Source organism: Aedes aegypti, chromosome 2 (genome assembly GCF_002204515.2).
Source record: "Aedes aegypti strain LVP_AGWG chromosome 2, AaegL5.0 Primary Assembly, whole genome shotgun sequence".
Lineage (NCBI taxonomy): Eukaryota > Metazoa > Arthropoda > Insecta > Diptera > Culicidae > Aedes > Aedes aegypti.
This window is the reverse complement of record NC_035108.1, coordinates 159,071,633-159,093,260: the sequence shown is the minus strand read 5'-3', so window position 1 is coordinate 159,093,260 and position 21,628 is coordinate 159,071,633. Positions and strand designations below refer to the sequence as shown.

General features: G+C 37.6%; 1 protein-coding gene across 8 annotated transcripts in view; it reads right to left on the bottom strand.

Annotated features, from left to right (window-relative positions):
• The window catches only part of LOC5577895 (Down syndrome cell adhesion molecule-like protein Dscam2), a 574,667-nt gene that overhangs the window by 119,780 nt on the left and 433,259 nt on the right, over positions 1 to 21,628 (bottom strand). For all 8 annotated transcript variants that reach the window (XM_021842939.1, XM_021842944.1, XM_021842942.1 and 5 more), the window contains exon 7: positions 11,920 to 12,368. In XM_021842939.1, the coding sequence (XP_021698631.1) occupies positions 11,920 to 12,368 (449 nt within the window). The remainder of the gene's footprint in view (positions 1 to 11,919; positions 12,369 to 21,628) is intronic.

Genomic DNA, 21,628 nt, shown 5'->3' with positions numbered 1-21,628 from the left:
ACATTTCATTTTGTTTGAAAGGATGAAAAAAGGTTATGTCTTGTGCATATATTTTTAAAATTTCCTATTAAATACATTTTATCGACCACTGTGTTTAGGAATAAAAATCTGAAAAGAGGATTTCACGGATGGAGGATGTGACGATGATGCCCTTTTAAGCTCTGGTTGAAAATTATCATCATTAAAATGTGTTCGGGCAGGGATTATGGTTTGCGACTGGAATGAGACATTATTCTCTAAATTAGTATAAACACGTTGTTATTTGTGGCATCTAAGCTCGGTGGCGCTGATCATAGATGGGGGTTGGAATTAAATTTATTATTCTTATGATTGTGTCTTCCCTCGTTGGGGATGATATGTTCACACCCAATAATTGCCAGATTGGAGCGCATATTGAAAAAAAAAAAAAAAAACTCCGAATCTCATTACCCATTTAATAACCGAAGGCAGTTTCTGGTTAATTAAGCAGGATTTAAATTGGATTTCATTAAAATTAGGTAAATAAATAAACGGCTTCGGTTATTTGCTTAGGGCGTTCAACGGATGCTGCTGTGACCGGAAACCGAACCGTGCGGAATTTGTGCCGGACCGACTACGTGTTTGTTTGCGTGGGAGAATTCTAGTTGTGGTGCGAAACGGGGTCGACAACGGAGCGAGCAAAAGGCTAGAATCATTCGTTTGCTTTGGGGATTATGCAGCGTGGTCGTTAGATACCAGGGAATTCTGATTTCCTACTAGCACGCAATCAGCTTTCGTATTCTAGCTCCGAGGGAGAATGAGGCCTAAGAGATTTGATGGTTTCGAAATGGTTACCAGCTGGCACACGACCAAAGTGATGATCTCTGGTCGGATAAAGTTGCAGTTTAATTAACCTTCTGGAGGAACATTATTTTTCTAGATTTTTGTACATGATGATATCTATAAAACTACAGTCAGTCACAAAAGTTATTAACCATATGCTCTTCTTCATACAGAATGCCCCAATCTTTGGAAATTTTGGAGACAATCCACAAATAATGCTACTACACCTTCACTTTTGAGGAATTGTTAGAGTATGTACATAAAATGTAATCAAATTTTAACGCTTCCCTTCACTTTGTGAAAGAAGGTATGGATTCTGGAATATCAAAAAATATTTTAGGATTCTAGAATTCCAAAAAAAGATTTTGGGATTCTAGAATAGATCTAAGGATTCCAGTGTGGAAGCTAAAATACCTGTGTGAATCCTGGGATTCAAAAGTAGTTTCTGAGATTTCAGTGTGAATTTTGAAATTTCACTATAGATCCTGGTATTCTTGCGTAGATTGAACATGAATCAAACACGATCAAACATGAATCCTGGGATACCAAAATGGATCCTGGGATTTCAATGTGGATTTTTGGATTCCAGTGTGAATCCTGGCATTTTTTTGTGAATCCTGAGATTCCAGATCCTTTAATTACAGTTTAAATCCTGAATTTCCAATGTGGATCTATGGATTCCAGTGTGGATCTTGGCATATCACTATGGATCCTGGAATTCTAGTGTAGATCTTGTAATTCTAGAGTGGATCCTGATATTCCGGTGTGGGACCTCGTTTACCAATGCAATGTGGATCTTGCGATTCCAGTGAGGATCCTAAGATTCCAATGTAGGTCCCCAGACAACCAGAAATCGCATAATAGTTCACCTAAAATACATTTTATATATACAAATTACACACTCCTACTACATGGCAGATACAACCGTTTGATTTACGAGTTTTCTTGCAAAAAACGCTAAATTTTTAGTTCATTCGTCTTGATATGTTTCTTTCCGTACACACGTACAAAGATAGTCACTTAAATCCATAGCAGATGTCAAATGAACGTTGTTATCATAAATTAGGTCGCATAAGATAACAGAACAATTCGCAATGAAAAACATACACTGGCATTTTGCATGCCATTTTTTATTAAATAGAATGTGCACCTATATCGCCTTACTTTTGCATGTATTGACGACATCTTATACGCGAAACTTTGCACATAAAAGCATCGCATAACGAAAAAGGTTATTGCGTTATACGTACATTTTGGTTGTATGGGTCTTGGGATTACAGTGTGAGTCCTGGCATTCCAATTTGAATAGTGAAATTCCAGTGCAGATCCAAGAATTCCTGTAAGTGTAGATCGTGGGATTCCAGAGTGAACCCTGTTACTAAGTTATGCACGGTCACACGTTTGTCATCTAGATGTAGATAACCAGTCAATCAGAATGAACGTATAACGAAATCATCTTGCGTTATACGATGCTTATATGTGCAAAGATTCCGTATAAGTCGTTAAAGGCCTTATACATACAAAAGTAGATGCGATGTATGTGCATAGTTTATATGATGAAAATTGGTATACAATGCGAGTGTAAGTATTTTATTGCGAATTAATCTGTTATCGTATGCGAATTATTTTATGACAACACGCGACTTCCTTTGTGCGTGTATTCGGAACGAACGAAAATGCACTGATAAATTATGAAAATAGCGTTTTATACGAAGAAGCACATCAATCAAATAATTTAATTCACCGTATTGTGCGGATGTGATGTAATTCGTACAACTAAACGACTTTTCACGTGATTTTTATGTGACTTCTAGTTATCTCAGTATATATCTATAAGAACTCCGTCAAATTATTCGCGTGGGAACCGCTCAGCTATTTCTCTAAAGAGTTCGCCATGAAATATTATTTGAATTACTTCATTCAGATATTTGTCATTTAAGTTTCTCTGTAGATTATTCTTTATGGTCTTATAGAGTCAAAAGACATTCTTAAATTTAAATAATTATGGATAGATTTGGATAATTCTTACATACATTGAAGTTGTATATGTACGCAACAAATGAAAAAAAAAATATGGATAAAAAATGTAATAGCGTAAACGGGGTTACTTTGTACACTTTCAGAAATTAAAACTATTTGATGATAGGTAGCAGTGGTACGGGCAGTGGGTAGGATAGGTAGTACATGTCCTAGTAGGACATTATACTACGCACAAAAATATCTGAGAAGGGCAGTCAAAAGTTTGTCCTACCCATTATTGAGCATGAGCATTGATGACCGTACAATTCGTAGTTGCTACTCCATGATTGACAAGAATCATCGAAATTGCACAGGGAACCAACAAATGTAGCTTGGGAGTAGCATACCATCTTCAATGTACATATTCGAGGACTCTGAAATTAGTAATGTAAATAACGGCGCTAGCCACGTCCTTACGGTCATCGGGGAAGGGAAGGAATGTTAGTGTGATCCATTGTTACTAAAGACCGAGTATACCTCTGCATCTTCCTGGTTGCCACGGGAAGGAGTTTCTTTAGTGGGAGGGCTTCAAAGCTACATGATCAGGATTCACCTTGGTAAGTGATGCGATTCATGTAACCTCTGTTTAAAAAGTTATTTATCAATGCGTCGACATCTTAAACATCGAATTATTCAAAGTTTTCAATCTCGAAATTTTATAAAACATGAATGAGCGCTTATGTCAAGACTTAAAGTGACGAACTATTCATAGTTTGTTCAACAAATTCATAAAAAATACTTGTTATGATACAAATGTGTTATTACAAGCATGAAACGAGCTCACCAATTGGTAATCCATCCTCGACTGAACATTTACAATTGCAGCGTTAACACGTATAAGCAGGAATATAAAATAACTCCGATGGCGCGCGAATGAAGTGCTAACTGAAAAAAAAACACTCCGAGCGCGCGAAAATGAATCGGACTGCTTGGGTCTTCGCAAAGCACTCAAAACAGTTAGTCCTACACATTATTCAACACGAAGTGGCATCACTCCTAAAGAATTACAACAGCCAGATGTAGATAATCTTGGATTAATTGTCATGAGCTTTCCTGCAAGTATTTCTTGATAAATAACTGGAATTTACATTAACAACTATCAAGAGATTCCTGAAGAATAATTGGAACAATTCATGGATTGGCGCAAGATTCAGAGATTTCATATGGGGCCCTAAGATATTATGTCCTAAAAAATACTGCCTGTAGAAAAATCTAGGAAAAACTTTCTAAGAATTTCCTGGAAAGATAACTATAAAACCTTAGAAGGAATTACTACCTACAATAATCCCTAAAAGAATCCGTGGAAAATTCATTGGAGGGAACCCTGGATTAAAATCTTGAAGAATACGTTGACCCATTCTTGACGGAATTTAACAATCATAGGCATAAGCATAAGCATTCGTAGTTGCTATTCCGTGATTGACCAGAATAATCGAAGTTGCACAAGGAACCATACATCTGTAACTTGGGAGTAGCTTTTCATCTCCAATGTACACTTTCATAAACTTTAAAAAAAAATGTACACTTTCGAGAACTCCAAACATTATAAAGTTAATAACGGCGCCGGCCACGTCCTTACGGTCATCGGGGAAAAGAAGGAATATAAGTGTGACATCCATTGTTACTAGAGACCGAGATAACCTCTGCATCTCCATGGTTGTCATGGGAAGGAGTTTTGCTAGTGGGGAGGGATCATAGCTGCATGATTAGGATTCACATTGGTAAGTGATGCGTTTCATGCAACCTCAGTTCAAAAAAATTCAAGACACCATGAACATAAGGTAAGTCGACACTTGTAGTGTCGAACCATTCAAAGGTTATTTTTATAATGATAAAAATAAGGCAAATCCAAAGGTATGGTGTTTCTACTGTTATGTAAAACATGTACAAGAGTTTATCTCGACACTGTGGCACAGTGACTAACTGTTCATTTGTTGGTGAATCAATTCATATAAGTGACATTCCTACCGTTTTCATGATAAACATACGTTTCATAATATATTGTACACTCAAAATAAATACATGAAACGGGCTCACCAAATTGATCGTCCATCCTTGACTGAGTAACCGTAATCCCCTTTGATCAACTTGCTCATTTCACAAAAACAAATCACTCCGGCTATGCGAAAATCCGAAATCGACTGCTTGGACCACCGAGAAGCACTCAGAATGGCGGAATTTGTTGTGAAAGTTAGAAAATAAATCCCTGAAAGAATTTCTCGACGCGTTCTAAAAAAAAAAACCTTGGGATTTTCTACAAGAATTCCTGGATTAGATTTAGTTATATTCTTTTTATTTAATTCTGAAAGAGTCCTTCCAGAAGTATTAGGAGATTTGCCTGAAATAAATTTTTAAAAGAATTTGCGAAGAAATTATTAGCATTTTTTGTTCACTCATATCCTTGACAATTTTTCCAGGAAACAATGTTAATAAAACGCTTAAAAATAACACTGCGGAACACGTTTTTGTCTCAAGCACCAAAATACCGCTATTCACTCAATTAACGGTTGCTGAATCCATTGCCGTTTTCAAAAATATCATAGCACGTCTAGTTTTTGAGATATTGGCTGTAGAAAATGCAAAAATTGACTATTATAGCAAACTTGCATGCAAGTTTGCCAGCTTGTAAGGTAATTTATTTGCATAATTTACCACAGAATTCAAACTTTATGTGTATAACGATACTTATTGGCAAAATTTATAATACTTTAGATGCGGAAAATTTGTTTTTTGATGGTTTAAAAAAGTATTGTATTTTTCCATACAAGAGAAACGAAGAATTTTGTATGGAGACAGCAAACATGTCGAAAAAATCGGTTTAATCTAAATTTGATTGCGCAATTTCATCCAAATGTAATCCAAAATGAAAGTTTAAGTGCAAAATAGCATGCTTAATGGATTAGATCACAAAAAAGTTTGATAAATTATACTTTAAATTTTATGTAAACATCAATAAAATCAATGTTTTATACAACTTTGGCGACCTGTAGCTAAAAATTGTGACGTGCTGGAACATTTCTGAAAATGGCATCAGATTCAGCAACCCCAAATCTACTCGAGACACATAATTTGATCCTTGAGACACGCAAAAATGTCATTTTTGTTACGTTGTGTAATTGGTTATTTTGTTTTGAAAAATTCTTAAAGAAATCCTTAAAAAAATGGTAAAGAATCCATGAAATGCTCGAAGTTACTTGGAGAAACATAATGAGAAATTTTAAAAGGAATATCAGGATAAAAAATCCAAAAAAATATAAAGTAATTTCTGAACTATTCCAAGTAGGAATCCTGGGAGAAATTCATATAAAACTTTTTTGGAGAAGTACATCAACAATTTCCTAATAACTATTTTGGATTAATTATGAATGAATTATTAATCTCCAGATGAATGTTTCAAATACCCCTGGAAGAAATTTTCAAACAATTCCTGAAGATATACAGGAGACAAACTTGGAAGAAAACTTCAATCAAAACTCCATAAAGAATTCCCGTAGCAATTTCTGAATAAACTCTCAAGGTGATCCCTAAGGAAATTTCTTTGGGGATTCCTGATAGAAGATCTGGAGAGAATTCAAGAAGAAGATCTGCATGACTTTTTCGACAAATACTTTCAGAAATTAAGGGCGAGATATCAAGAATAATTTCATAAGAATTTTCTGGAAAAGTTTTAGAAAATAGAGAAGATATCAAATGGAGTAGTTTTTTTTAGCAATCCTGGGAAGACTTACTTGTTCCAATTCCTAAAGTAATTCTTCGAAAATTTTGTAGGAATTTCTAGGAGGAATTCCTGCAGGTATTCATGAATGAATCATTGAAAGTACTCTTATAAGAAAATTGCTGTGGTAATTCCGAAAGAATCCGCTACAACATTCAGGAAGAATACATAGATATATCTCAACAGTATTTTTTGAAGGAATAACTCGAAAAATCTCTGGACTAATACCTGGAGAAATCCTTCTTAAAGTTCACGGAGGTATCTCTGAAAGAGTTCCTGGAAGTTCCTAGAGATATCTCGATTGGAATCTCTACAGGCAAATTAGAAGAAATTTTTAGTAGAACCCCTGGAGGGATTCTTCCATAAATTATTGAAGGAATTCCTTGAAGACATTCTTGGAAAATGCTATGGAGGAATCAGGGAGGAAATTTTCAGAGGGACTTAAGATCAGCTCATGACAGATTTTCAGAGAAATACCAGGAAAAATCCTGAAAGAATTCTCAAAGGAAATCCTGCAGAAAGGGTTGAATGAAAGAACATTTGGAAGCATCAGAGGGTCTTTTTTGGAAGAATCCTTCGAGATTGTTTTTGAAGAATCCTTCGAATGCTTGCTGGAAGATACTTAAGAGAAACTCGTGAAAAACTCCTTGGATGAATGTGGAATATGTAGAGGAATTTCCGAAGAAAACTCTAAAGAATACTTGCACGATTTTCTAGACGAATAATACAGAAAAACCTGAATCATTTGCTAGAGGATGTCCTGAAGATATTTGAATAGGAAACTAAGGACAATTCACAGAAAAAAAGCTTTCAACGAAATCCTCAAAACATTTTTATAGGAATTATTGGAGGAATTTTAAGATAAATTTCTAGTTTTTTTTATCCAAAGCAATTCCTAACACTGGAAAAGTCCCAAAAAAATCTGAAGAGAGTCCTCTAAGAATTCCTGAAAAAATGTAGAAATTTCTTCTCCTGGAGTAATGCCCATTTTTTTAGAGAACCCTGGAGAAATTCGTAGTAGGAACCCTGTAGCAGCTTCGGGAGAAACATCTGAAGAAAATTTGAAGAAACCCCTTCAGGAATTTCAAGTGAAATCCCTGAAGCAACTCCTGTTCAGTGAAAAATTTAGGCGTCAGGTGTGCAACGAACTATAGTTATATATATAAAAACAATCATGATGCAGATCCAATCGTAGCTCTTTCAAACGCCCTTTAGGGATCGTTCAAATATTACGTAACGCATCAGAAGGAGGGAGGGGGTCATCCGTAGTGTTACGGTTCATAAGAAAAATCCATACAAATGCGTGGGGAAGGGAGGGAGTTTAAATTGGCAAATTATGCGTTACGTACTATCCGAAGAATGTACCCCGTTTGGCATAAAGTCGTTTGGCATAAGGTTGTTTGGTATAAATCCGTTTAGCATAAAGTCATTTGGAATAATGGTTGTTTGGCATAATGGCCGTTTGGCATAATTGTCATTTGGCATAATGGCCGTTTGGCATAGAGATTGACTTAGAACGAATATCAACATGTTTTAAGCTTTTACCAAGATCAACACCACCGAGCACATAGCAGAACATTTTGGTATGAATGCCAAAAATTGTTGTGACATTAGAAAGCATTACTAAATAAATCATGTGACGGATCTGGTCTACATCCCAGAACATAGAGTATCTTTAAGCTTGTTGCGATATACATATTAGAAAATAGTAAATTGGCAAAGAAGATTTGCAGTTATTGATAGAGGGAACGCTCACACAATATTTCGCTGCAGATTAAGCTCTGTTCCAATTCGGACGTAACACTTGATGAAAATAAGTTGATAAAAGAAGGGAAAAATTGTTTGCAAAATATTTAAAGCTCTAATGCAAAGATCTATTACTGCAGCATAATGTAAAAAATAGGCTATATACGATAGCAGATTTTTTTTCGTTTAAAATGTGTAAGGCTCTAACGCAAAAATATCTTCTCACAGCATAACTCAAATGAACTACACATTTTTAAGAGAAAATATTTGTGGCGGAGTTTTTCAACAATTCAGTAGAAATTTTATTTTTGGAAGTGTGCGTCAAAAAACACTGCATATTATCGAAAGAAGGGACAATTTGTGATTGAGATAATATTGTTTCCAGCATATCTTGAAAGGCCTGTGTTTGAAAAAAAAAAGTTGAATATTGGCAGGTTCTAAAGTAATTATCATTATAATAGCACGTCTTGCAAGAATTGATAAAATAGCAAAATATAAAAATGGTTAACATTTAGCTTTACAACATAATAAAATTTAAAACAGTTTAAATATAAAGAACAGCCTATTTTTAAAAAAAGGTAAAATTTATAGAATCATCGAAAAGATTGTGCTACTTTTCCCCGAATGTCAGTTCCTCAAATGCCATTTCCCCGAATGACCGGTATCCCCGGAAGTGGTGCAGTTTGAATAGGTGCTATAATAGTGTTCAGTGGCTGGTTAGCGAATGAAAAAGAACGATAAGGAATCAAATGAAGGAGGAATTCTGTCATATACACATGTTGGCAAAAATGCTGAGGACGGTAACACTCGAAAAAATCGCCAATTAAATACAGAAGGGTGGATGGCCAGTTCGTTCACCACCCTGAAATGTGTAAAGTAAAGACAATTATGAGTGCTTAAAAACTTTTCGGGGAAATGGGCTAATCGGGGAAACGGGATATTCAGGGAATTGGCATTCGGGGAACCGACATTCGGGGAAAAGTAGCACAACCCATCGAAGTAACTGCAGTAATCGATGTCTCTTTTCGCTGATAACTCGAGCAGATCAATGCTATCGAATGCCGCCCTTTTGTTTGTTGGAAACAATAAAATATTTAAAATATATAGCTCGGAACGTAAAAACGAATGGCATCTTAAGAAATTCTTGGTTTCAGACTCATTATGCCAAATGACCATTATGCCAAACGACTTTGTGCCAAACGGCTTTATGCCAAACGAATTTATGTCAAATGACCTACCACCCTATCCGAATCATCCCTTATGACGTTATCTTTCAGTGTTCTATACACGGAGAAAACGAAGTACGCAAAAGTACGTTCATTCCACTCAATTTGGGGGGTTCGCGGTTAAACCTAATTTTGAATTGATGGGATAGAAGTTGTTTTAATTCGCAGCCATGCGAAACAATATCTACTGGCTAAGTTCTTTTCACTCATTCGGTAGATCAAATAACTCAACTTTCAGTACTAGCATAAGCATAAGCATAAATGACCGTACAATTCGTAGTTGCTACTCCGTGATTGACCAGAACAATCGAAGTTGCACAGGGAATTAATGAATGGGGCTTGAAATTAGCTTACCATTCTTCAATGTGCACAAATCGAGAGCTCAAATTTTAAAAGTCAATAACGGCGCCGGCCACGTCCTTACGGTCATCGGGGAAGGGAAGGAATGTTAGTGTGACTACCGTTGTTACTAGAGACCGAGATCACCTCTGCATCTCCACGGTTGTCATGGAAAGGATATTGGGTTAGTGGGTAAGGTATAGATCTGGGAGTCACCAATGGTAGGTGATGCGATCCATGATATAATTACGCCTAACCGAATTCGCGAAATAATTCGATAATCGCATTGGACGCCGGACAAGTGTTCATCACTCGCCCTCGCAAGAGCAAGCGATGCGATCAATAGATCAAACACAACTAACGGATCACGCCACTTTTCACTTCACCCGACTGACGCGCGACATGCTTGATTCTGCCCTCATCGCCCGCCCCCGCAGGAGCAAGCGTCAAGGTCGAAGGATCAAACACAACTAACGGATCACGCCACTTTTCACTTCACCCGACCGACGCGCGACATGTTTGATCCTGCCCTCATCGCCCGCCCCCGCAGGAGCAAGCGTCAAGGTCGAAGGATCAAACACAACTCAAATAACTCAACTTTCAGTACTAGCCACTTACTCAAATTTGATGTAACGGTTTTTGGGTTTGTTGGGTTGTTCGCTCTCTGACCACAAAAGAAGGGAGAGAAAAATAAATACTCAAATATAAGTTTTCCGTTTTCTCCGTGTAGGGCTCTACAATGTTTTGATTTGTATGGGATTTTGACATTTACTGACCTTGTTGTTTACAAATTTTATGTAAGAGTAAAAGAGAGAGTAAGATTTTTGTGCAGTGACTCATACAGCATGCCTAACTTTACTGCCGCGCTATTGGAATTGGGCGTTCATTGGGAAAAAGGCCCAAATGGAGCGCCAAAGTTAATATTTTGAGGTTTGTTTCTACTCTCTTTATTCGTAGGTTTCTGCTTCGTGCCGATCTCGCATAAACCACGTGGTCATCCATGGTGGGGAGAGGGCAATGGGTTTGTCTGGCCAAAGATCACGATCGACACATTTGTTTTGTATAGACAAAAAACCACGAGGGAAAGAAGGTAGAGGGGTCTAAAAATAAAAAAAAAATATATCCCGTGAATTATGGACACAGGGCTGTCATAAGGATAAAAAGAAAAAAAATCAATCGGTGCACATTGTGAGTAGCACATTATGGAAATACAGGTCAACGTCTTCTACAGTAGTTCAATACAACCATGATACATTTATACAAGGAAAAAAATTCTCTGGTAAAAATTACTATTTTAGCTGACTACGCCCATTCTAAAAACTTCCATGGAATTTCAGGGAAAACCCGCCTTTCTGGTACATTTGACAGATTTGTTTTTCGTCGATCTGATTTCGACTACAGATATGGTAAAATCATGCGCATTTATCGTCTGCTGAAAATTATTGGTGCGAGCGCTTAAGCTAACCCCCTTCAATGGCAGTTTCTACCGCACAATTTATTTGCGTGTAACTGAGCAAAAAAAAAAAAAAGACACAGCCGCGCGGGACTTTTATTTTCAGTATCGCATGAATGTTTTTGATGAATGAATTCAGTGGTAGGTAGTTAATGCGTGATTATTAAACTCACTAGAATTTTTGACATGTTCGTTCACTGCTCCTGTTGGAGTCTCTGGAGGAACTTCTGATGGAGTCGTTGGAACTAGATCAAACTAAGATAAATAGGTGTTCATAAAAGGCCATATTCCCAAAAGTTCTCAAATGCTTTATTGATTAAGGCGAAGTAAGCCCGTCATTGAAATTTGTACGCGTCGTTGATGATTGTTGTTAAATTATGTCACAATTTCAAATTGAAGAAAATCGTTTGGCATTGCTCTGATGTAGTTGAAAAAGTATCAACGTACCTTCTTCATTGTAAGCGCATGTAGTGATACTTTTTCGGAACAAATATTAATTATGAGGGCTGAGATTTATCGCTTCGAAATTGCGACCTGCAATGTCAAAATGGCTGCCGAAACGAATGACGGGCTACTTAGCCATAAAACACAGCAATGAAAAAGCACCCCCAAACACTTACCACCAAGTTGCAGTTCGGCGGACGCTTGAAACGAGTCCCCTTCCTGCCGCCGAACGACGCACTGGTACATGCCCTTGTCCTCTTTGGTGACGCCGGTCACTTGCAGCGTGTCTCCCACCCTGCCAGAGCTGGGCAGCTGTCGGCCGTCCTTGAACCAGGTGATGTGCTGTGGACCGGCTGTCATTCCGTTGGCCGTAACCAAACAACGGAACTCGGCCATTCCACCCATGTGAACACTAAGAACGTTTGGCGATATCTCAACGTGGATCGGCGTCGAAACCGTTAGCCGCAAATCGGCGCTGGCTTCACCTCCGGCATTCGAAGCGGAACACTTGTACACTCCACCGTCTTCCGTTGTGACGGCTTCGATGGCTAGCACCGGCCCCAGCAGTCGTATCCGTGGCCCGGATGAGACGGGAATCGGCTCCGGTCCGTTATGGGTGTACCATCTGAAACGGGAAAAGAAACGTGAAGTTTAGGGTGGGTCAAAATAAACTGATTTTTGGATGTATAATAATAATTCATGCTTTCTAAAAAAAAACCGCTCGATTGCTGTCTTGTAATTATAGTTTGGCCGTTCGGCCAAATAGCGTTCAACCAAATGACCCGGAACCGGTAGGACATGTCCTACATACTAAAATATCTGGGTGGGACATTCAAAGACTCAAATACTTAATTTAGATGAAATGGGTCAAAATTACCTTCCATTTAGATACATTTAGATTTAGATATAATTTGAATCCTGAGATCAAAGTATCTTTGAAAAATTGATAAATTCACAATGGTCATATTGTTTGTAATTCACATTTATTAAACACAAATCGCGATTAAATCTATGATTAATCATTAACACTTGAATTCAAACAAATATTGGACATTCAAGGAATATTTATGATTGAAGATTGGTTAAAATTTCTACGCACAAGATATAGGTCCAACCTATTTCGATGCTTGAAAAAGAAACTCAATCCGATTCCCAGCGTCCGGTCAAATGTGGTAAGACGGAGAGGTTGTATTCTTGATGGGCTGCCCACTGAAAATGGCAGCTAGAAGTTTCACTTCTCTTCAATTGTGAACGAAGGCAGGAAACGAGTTGAAATCAATTTCCGTTGTTTCGCTCCTCCGAGAAGGAAAAACGGTTGTGATCGGTTCTGAATTTAGAAATGGACCAAATTGGCTGAGGGTAACGACCGCTGGATTATTTCATTATCGATACTTTGCAGCCGTAGACTTCCCACTTTAATATTGCATCCTACGTTTTCAAATGCAGTATAAAAACGATTAGAAACTCATAAGCTTGAAGAAGTTTTGTAGCCTATACAAAACATTCTTCCTGTCGGCATGACAAACATGGTGTTGTGTTTAAAATAAAAACTATCTGATTTTTTTAAGTGACCTGCCACTGATTGTAGGTCATAAGTATCATGAGCATTCTTATTTTATTATCATTCTATTCTATTTTCAGATATTGTAGTTTTGAATTTCTTAATTGAACACCATGTTGAAAAACTTCAAACGATGCATTCTGTAAAATTCTCTTGTACCAAAAAAGTACGCTTTCACTCATGGAATCATGGGCGTGTATGGAAGCGGCAAAATCGAAAAGGTCAACACACTATTGAATATCGGCATTCTTTTGGCGGGTCCACTTGCGAATGATAATTAATGCTGGTCACTTCTGTCGCTGACATACGATATTGGATGAAAAATGTTTTATTTGCTGCGGATTTATATTGAACTTTTGTCTCGGATTTCCTCGTTTATACGAATATGTACAGAGAGATTGGTTTCGAAGCGTGACTGTGGTGGACGTCATGGTTCTCGACATGTCGGTGATTGGAAAATAATCACCGTTTATTACGATAATTATGATGTACATCACAAAGCCGGATCCCAACGCAGGATGTGGCTAAAGTTCAGATTTAGTTGTTTCTTAAAATCATATATATATTGAGAGTTAGTTATTTCTTAAAATCATATATATATATTGAAAAAGTGTTTACAGCCCATCTCTCATTTAGGAACATGAAACAATAAAGAAATCTGACATAACGTGTCTTGCACTTTTTAGAGCAGTTTAAAAATTTGTAATGACAAAAAATTCCTTTGGTTCATGGTAACGACGGTAATTTTAAAGAAAGGCCATATAGAAGGGATTAATTCATAGAACAAAGTTTGGTGGATGCTTATAAAGAAACTCCTGTAAATACTTCTTCGAGCGAATTCATGAAGAAATATATGAAGGAGCCCCTGGATTCTAAAGCTTGTCTTAGCTTTTAGGCGGCCATCTTGAAAGAACTTCTGAAAGAGTATTGAAATACCTGAGGAACTGCCAGCTGAATTTACAGGAACAGAAATTTGTTCCTTCGATTTTATTTTTTCATATCGGTATATTCTATAACTCGATAATTCTGTAAGTCCCTTGAATATCGAGTTATGGAGGGTCGACTATAATTGTTCCGAAGAATTGTAAAAATAATTTCAAGAGTTATCTCTGAATGATTTCTTGGACAAATTGTTGAAGAAATCGTAGGAGGAATATCTGGAAAAATATTTTTTTTACTCCCACACGGATAAAAATCTGATCCCCACACCATGATTTACAAATCATGAAATTCATAAATTGGTTAGGTCATGATATCAGGATCACAAATCATGGTTCCTGGAGTCATAATCATGATACCTCATAAGCGTAACATCCAGTGTGAAAACACTAAGCGGCGCACTTTGCTTCATTACATTCGTATCGATCAATCATCTTTCAAGATGACGAATCGGTTGAGTGGTAGAGTACGTGGTTCACAATCGGAAGGTTCTTGGATCGAATCTCAATGCATGCTGTTTTAACTTTTTTTTTATTTTGTCGATCATAAACGGATGCGCGACTGAGCAATCAGCTACATAAACCTAACGCGTGTGTTGCGTTACGGCAATCTGACTCATGATATCATGAGTCCAAATCATGGTGTATTTTCATAAGACGAAAACACGCTGGAATCATGATATCATGAGTCATAATCTTGTTTTTGGATTCTGATTTCTACCCGTGCAGTGTTGATAGACTCACACTCAAATATCAATCAATACACTCTCCCGTGAGAGCAAACTCATTAGAGATCTGTTTCGCAAATCTCACGCTTGAGATTTTGATGCCAAAATCACTCAATCAACTCAAACCGTCAAAAATGATTCAGTCGCAAAACACGTCAAAAATTTGTGAAACCCGAATGTTGTTGTTTACGTTACAGAGGATTACTATAATTTTACCAGACTAACAAGAAATTATTGCTGTGTGTGAGTAAACAGTGGAAATACGAGACAATGAGTCAAAAAGGTGACCAACTCATCCATGATTTTTTGAATGCTGAGATGCGTGATTGACAACTCACACATGGAAAATCTCAAGCGTGAGTTATGAGAAATTAAGTTTTTCACAACACTGATTACTGATTAGGAAAAAAACTTTAAAGAAATCCCTGACGAAAATCCTACAGAAATCCCTAAAGGAAATCATGGAGAAATGTCTGACCCCTTGGGGATTTCTGAAAGAGTTTTTGAAGAAATTGTCACTCAAATTTCTATAGGAATCCCTAGTCGTTTTCCGGAAGGAAATCATGGGAAAATTAATGGAGGAATTCCCGGAGAATTCACTGAGTGAATGAACCCGTATAGATGAAATCCTGAAAGAATTCTTGAACAAATACCTTGAGAAATTCTTGTCAGAATTTTTATAAGAATACCGAAAAAAAACCCTGCAGGAATTCTTGGAAACATCTCAGAAGGATTTTTTGGAAAAATCCAAGAAAATGTTCCTGGAGGAATTGTTGAGAGAATTCGAGGAGAAATTACTGCGGAAATCACTGAAGAAATCCTTGGAGGAGTCATTGGAGGAATTGCCGAATAACCCCTGAAAAAAGTAGTGTAGAAATCCTGGAAACAAGACTCATTGAATGAATTCTTGTAGGGCTCTCAGAATGATTTTTTGAAAAATCCCTGAATGACATTCTGAAGGCAATACTGAAGGAATTGCTATGGAACTCTTGGAGGAATCTCTTAAGGAATTTTTGGAGGTATCTTTGAGAGCATTCTGGAAGGAACTTCAGTCGACTCTCCACATCTCGATGTTCTACATCTCGATATCTCTCCCTATGTCGATGATTGCTTCGGTCCCTTCATTCTGCATACGATTTTCCTCTCCATATCTCGATATCCTCCTTATATCGATATATCCATATCTCGATCTATTCCTGTAATTTTTGTTTCCCAATTGTCTCTCCATACGTCGATATGAACATTATCAAAGGTTACTAGACCAGAGTTAAGTGATTCAGAACAATTTCGAAATTCGAAATGAAGTTTTTTTGTTTATTTTCCTAGTAACGGAGTGATTTGCAATCTAGTGTTCATTAAAGTAATGTCTCGATCTCTCCCTATCTCGATGGTCCCTTCGACATCGAGATGTGGAGAACGACTATACTAAGAAATTTATAAATCCTAGAAATAATTTTGGAGGAAATTCTAAAAGAATCCGTTGAAGATCCTTTGGTAGAATTGCTGGAAAAATCCCTGGATAAATTTCTAAAGCATCCGCTGAAGAATTTTCTGAAGGAATCGTTGATGAATCTCTGAAAGAAGTGGAGGAATCCTGGAAACTTCTGGAGTAATAACTGAAGGAATTTTCTTAGGAATCCCTGAATTGTTTTATCTGATGGATCCTTGAAGTAAGTTCTGAAAGATTAAAAAAAGCCTGCAGAAGTCATCAAAGGAACTCCTAAAAGTACTGAAAGAATTTTCGGTTTAATTTCTGGCGGAATTGCCCCTTAAAGTAAATCCTATTGCAGTTCCTGAACAAATTTCTTGAAAAACCCTGACAAAAAATCTTTTCCAATAAGGGAAAAGAAAAATTACTGGAGGGATAGAAGTAAGAATTGATGAGGCAATTTTTGGAGTAATAGTGAGATATAGAATCTACTGCGATTGAGATTGGCATTAGGATCGATCACAGCAACCAGTTTTATACGTTTGTCTGTGATACATACTGTCATGTATTGGTATCCCAGAGTGAAGCGCTACTGTCACTTGCATACTTGGTGCATTCATGCTGGCTCACTTGCGAGCCGACACTTGCTTGGGTGCATACTGAACTATGGCCATATGGTCATTGTCACCGGGCCAGAAACAGAAGCTGTCAGACGATAGCTTCGACCAGAGAGAAGAAGAAGCATACTGAACTTATGCATCGCGTGGAGGATGATTCGTTTACCGCGGATAAGCTAAACTCCACAGTAAAGACTGTGGGATTCAGGCAGTATTATTTTTTTCCCACAAAAAATAATCAAATCACGAAAATTTTTTCATTTGTTTTTGGGTCATTTTTATAAAGCACACAAAAAAATTCTTTTATCACGATCTGTGTCAATTTTGATCATTAGTCGTCTAGTTTTGAAGATATTCCGATGTTCGTTTGTGGACTCCTCATATACAGTCAAAACATTTGCAACTTTTTCGATCTTCCTTACAAAATGGTCCACTTTAGAGAGTTAGATCTCAGTTACTTATGGACCGATTTGAATGAAATTTTCCACACCTCTTTAGACATGACTTGAATTTCAACATATTTTTGAGTGAGCTTTCCACTCAAACACCATAACGGCTTAACGAAAGTGATTTTTTTACGAATTTTATCAATTGACTAAACAAATTGAAGGAATCGCGTCATAATAACTTCAACAAAGTTATAGATTTTGACGAAATGAACAACTGCTGAAGACAGTTTTTGTGTAAAACATTTAGGTTTTCAGATGAATATTTGAAAGTTTTCATTGAATATTTCACTTTATTACTTATAAACTCGTTATTGGAAAAATCATTCAGAAATATATGTTGAAAGTGAAGTTTTGTTTGTTGAGCTGTAAAAAAACTATTCAAATCGTTCCATAAATAACTGAGATCTAACTCTCTAAAGTTGACAATTTTTTATGGAGAATCGAAAAAGTGGAAAATGTTTTGTCCAATACTGTACATTTTCTTCTTTTTGTAGTTAATGTATTCTAGCTTTGAAAATTGAATGTAATTGAAAATTACAAAATGATGTTTTTTGAAGTTTTCAAGATCTTTGTATGGTCAGAGTGGTACCAAAAACATAAATGATCATCACTCAAAAACGGTTGCATCAGCTTGTTTCACTTTATTACAACAGACTATCATCCAAATTTTGATTCAAAAGGCAAATAAACAAACATGATAATAATTCTGTAGCATAAGATATCTATGTGGGTTATGGCTACCTATAGGTCCTCCTTGGAGTTTCAGAATATTTCGGAAACCAGTTGACCAATGATCAAAACTGACGTGGATTCTTAAGTAAGGAGTCCTTTTCGATAAATTGAGTGGCAGAAATTCATCATACAGTCGGGTCTCCTATTAAACGCATTCCTATAACGTGCACTCCTATTACGCTCACTCCTATAAGACACACCAGAACGTTATAGGAGACCCAGGGCTTATGGGATTTCATCACTTTGGGGGTGTCGTTGTATATCTCGTATGCCAAAAGAGATAGCACAGCACTGTCTTCGGCGAAGTTTCAGTGCTAAGTACAATCTACCTTTAGGAGTTGAGGATCATCCTTTTAGTTGAGAACTTGGCCGGTAGGGGCGCTTTTTCTGATTTGCACTATATGAACCATGAGGGATAAGAATGCAAAATTTTGTAACATATGATATCTCTAGATCCTGATGTTTTGGAAGGTTGGTGTCTTCGGAAGAGTTGTTCAGTACCTCAAGGGCTGACATGCGGTGGTCATTCTGATACGGAATTACGCCACCAGGCGGCGCTAGTGGGCATGGAATTTCTGTTTTGCGCATAGCTCAGTTGCCTGACCACTTAGAAAGATGGCGTCTTCGGCAAAGTTGCTCAGTATCACAAGGGCTAACATTATTTGAGCCGAAAGTTTCGAAATTTTGCCACTAAGCGGCGCTAGTGAGCAAAGAATTTTTGATTTACGCATATCTCAGTAGCCTGACCACTTAGAAAGATGGCGTCTTCGGCAAAGTTGTTCGGTATTACAGAGGCTAACATTATTTAAACCGTAAAATTCGAAATTTTGCCACTAGGCGGCGCTAGTGAGCAAAGAATTTTTGATTTGCGCATAGCTCAGTAGCCTGACCACTTGGAAAGATGGCGTCTTCAGCAAAGTTGCTCAGTATCTTAAGGGCTTACATTATTTGACCCGAAAGTTTGGAAATTTTGCCACCAGGCGACGCTAGTGAGCAAAGAATTTTTGATTTGAGCATATCTCAGTAGCCTGACCACTTAGAAAGATGGTGTCTTCGGCAAAGTTGCTAAGTATCACAAGGGCTAACATTATTTGAGCCGAAAGTTTCGAAATTTTGCCACCAGGTGGCGCTAGTGAGCAAAGAATTTTTGATTTGCGCATAGCTCAGTAGCCTGACCACTTGGAAAGATGGCGTCTTCAGCAAAGTTGCTCAGTATCTTAAGGGCTTACATTATTTGACCCGAAAGTTTGGAAATTTTGCCACCAGGCGGCGCTAGTGAGCAAAGAATTTTTGATTTGAGCATATCTCAGTAGCCTGACCACTTAGAAAGATGGTGTCTTCGGCAAAGTTGCTCAGTATCACAAGGGCTAACATTATTTGAGCCGAAAGTTTCGAAATTTTGCCACTAAGCGGCGCTAGTGAGCAAAGAATTTTTGATTTGCGCATAGCTCAGTAGCCTGACCACTTGGAAAGATGGCGTCTTCAGCAAAGTTGCTCAGTATCTTAAGGGCTTACATTATTTGAGCCGAAAGTTTCGAAATTTTGCCACCAGGTGGCGCTAGTGAGCAAACAATTTTTGTTTTGCGCATAGCTCAGTAGCCTGACCACTTAGAAAGATGGCGTTTCCGACAAAGTTGCTCAGTATCTTAAGGGCTTACATTATTTGAGCCGAAAGTTTCAAAATTTTGCCACTAGGTGGCGCTAGTGAGCAAAGAGTTTTTGATTTGCGCATGACTCAGTAGCCTGACCACTTAGAAAGATGGCGTCTTCAGCAAAGTTGCTCAGTATCTTAAGGGCTTACATTATTTGAGCCGAAAGTTTCGAAATTTTGCCACCAGGTGGCGCTAGTGAGCAAACAATTTTTGTTTTGCGCATAGCTCAGTAGCCTGACCACTTAGAAAGATGGCGTTTCCGACAAAGTTGCTCAGTATCACAAGGGCTAACATTATTTGAGCCGAAAGTTTCGAAATTTTGCCACTAGTGAGCAAATGTCACGTTTAAGTAAAAGTGCCTAGAGAAAAATATATACATTATTGTTTACAATCTGATAAAAGTGTGGCCAGTATCCTAGTATTTTTGACGGATTGGGAGAATTTTTGATCAATTATTTTATATGAGAAAGAGTGAGGATCCGTTTACTACTCAAATGTATGATTGTTAGCTAATTATATGAACCGAAGAAAAAAAATATGTATGTTTATTTTTATTTTGTCATTTCATGAACTTAATTTCTTGAACATTTTCCAAGATATGGATTGGATAGAAATTAAGTTAGGTTGGAATATCAGTCATTACTAATCAATTGGGAAATCCATTCGCTAACAATCTTGATGAGATAACTAGGACTGGCCGACACGAGGAGTTACACGACACTCTTGTTTGAATATTTTTAAAATATAAACCTTCTTTTTCAAAACGATAATTCAATCCTATAAAAAAAACTTTTTCTCCCGATTTCTACGTATATATAAAATCTCGAAACTCCCGGCTCAAATAATGTTAGCCCTTGTGATACTGAGCAACTTTGTCGGAAACGCCATCTTTCTAAGTGGTCAGGCTACTGAGCTATGCGCAAAACAAAAATTGTTTGCTCACTAGCGCCACCTGGTGGCAAAATTTCGAAACTTTCGGCTCAAATAATGTAAGCCCTTAAGATACTGAGCAACTTTGCCGAAGACGTCACCTTTCTAAGTGGTCAGGCTACTGAGCTATGCGCAAAACAAAACTTCTTTGCTCACTAGCGCCGCCTAGTGGCAAAATTTCGAAACTTTCGGCTCAAATAATGTTAGCCCTTGTGATACTGAACAACTTTGCCGAAGACGCCATCTTTCTTAGTGGTCAGGCTATTGAGCTATGTGCAAAACAAAATTTTTTTGCTCACTAGCGCCGCCTAGTGGCAAAATTTCGAAACTTTCGGCTCAAATAATGTTAGCTCTTGTGATACTGAACAACTTTGCCGAAGACGCCATCTTTCTAAGTGGTCAGGCTACTGAGCTATGCGCAAAACAAAAATTCCATGCTCACCAGCGCCGCCTAGTGGCAAAATTTCGAAACTTTCGGCTCAAATAATGTTAGCCCTTGAAGTTCTGAACAACTCTCCCGAAGACACCAACCTTCCAAAACAACAGGTTCTAGAGATATCATGTGTTACAAAATTTTGCATTCTTATCCCTCATGGTTCATATAGTGCAAATCAGAAAAAGCGCCCCTACCGGCCAAGTTCTCAACTAAAAGGATGATCCTCAACTCCTAAAGGTAGATCGTACTTAGCACTGAAACTTCACCGAAGATAGTACTGTGCTATCTCTTTTGGCATACGAGATATTCAACGACACCCCCAAAGTGATGAAATTCCATAAGCCCTGGGTCTCCTATAACGTAGATTCCTATTACGCCCCCCAACCATGTGTCTAATAGGAGACCTGACTGTA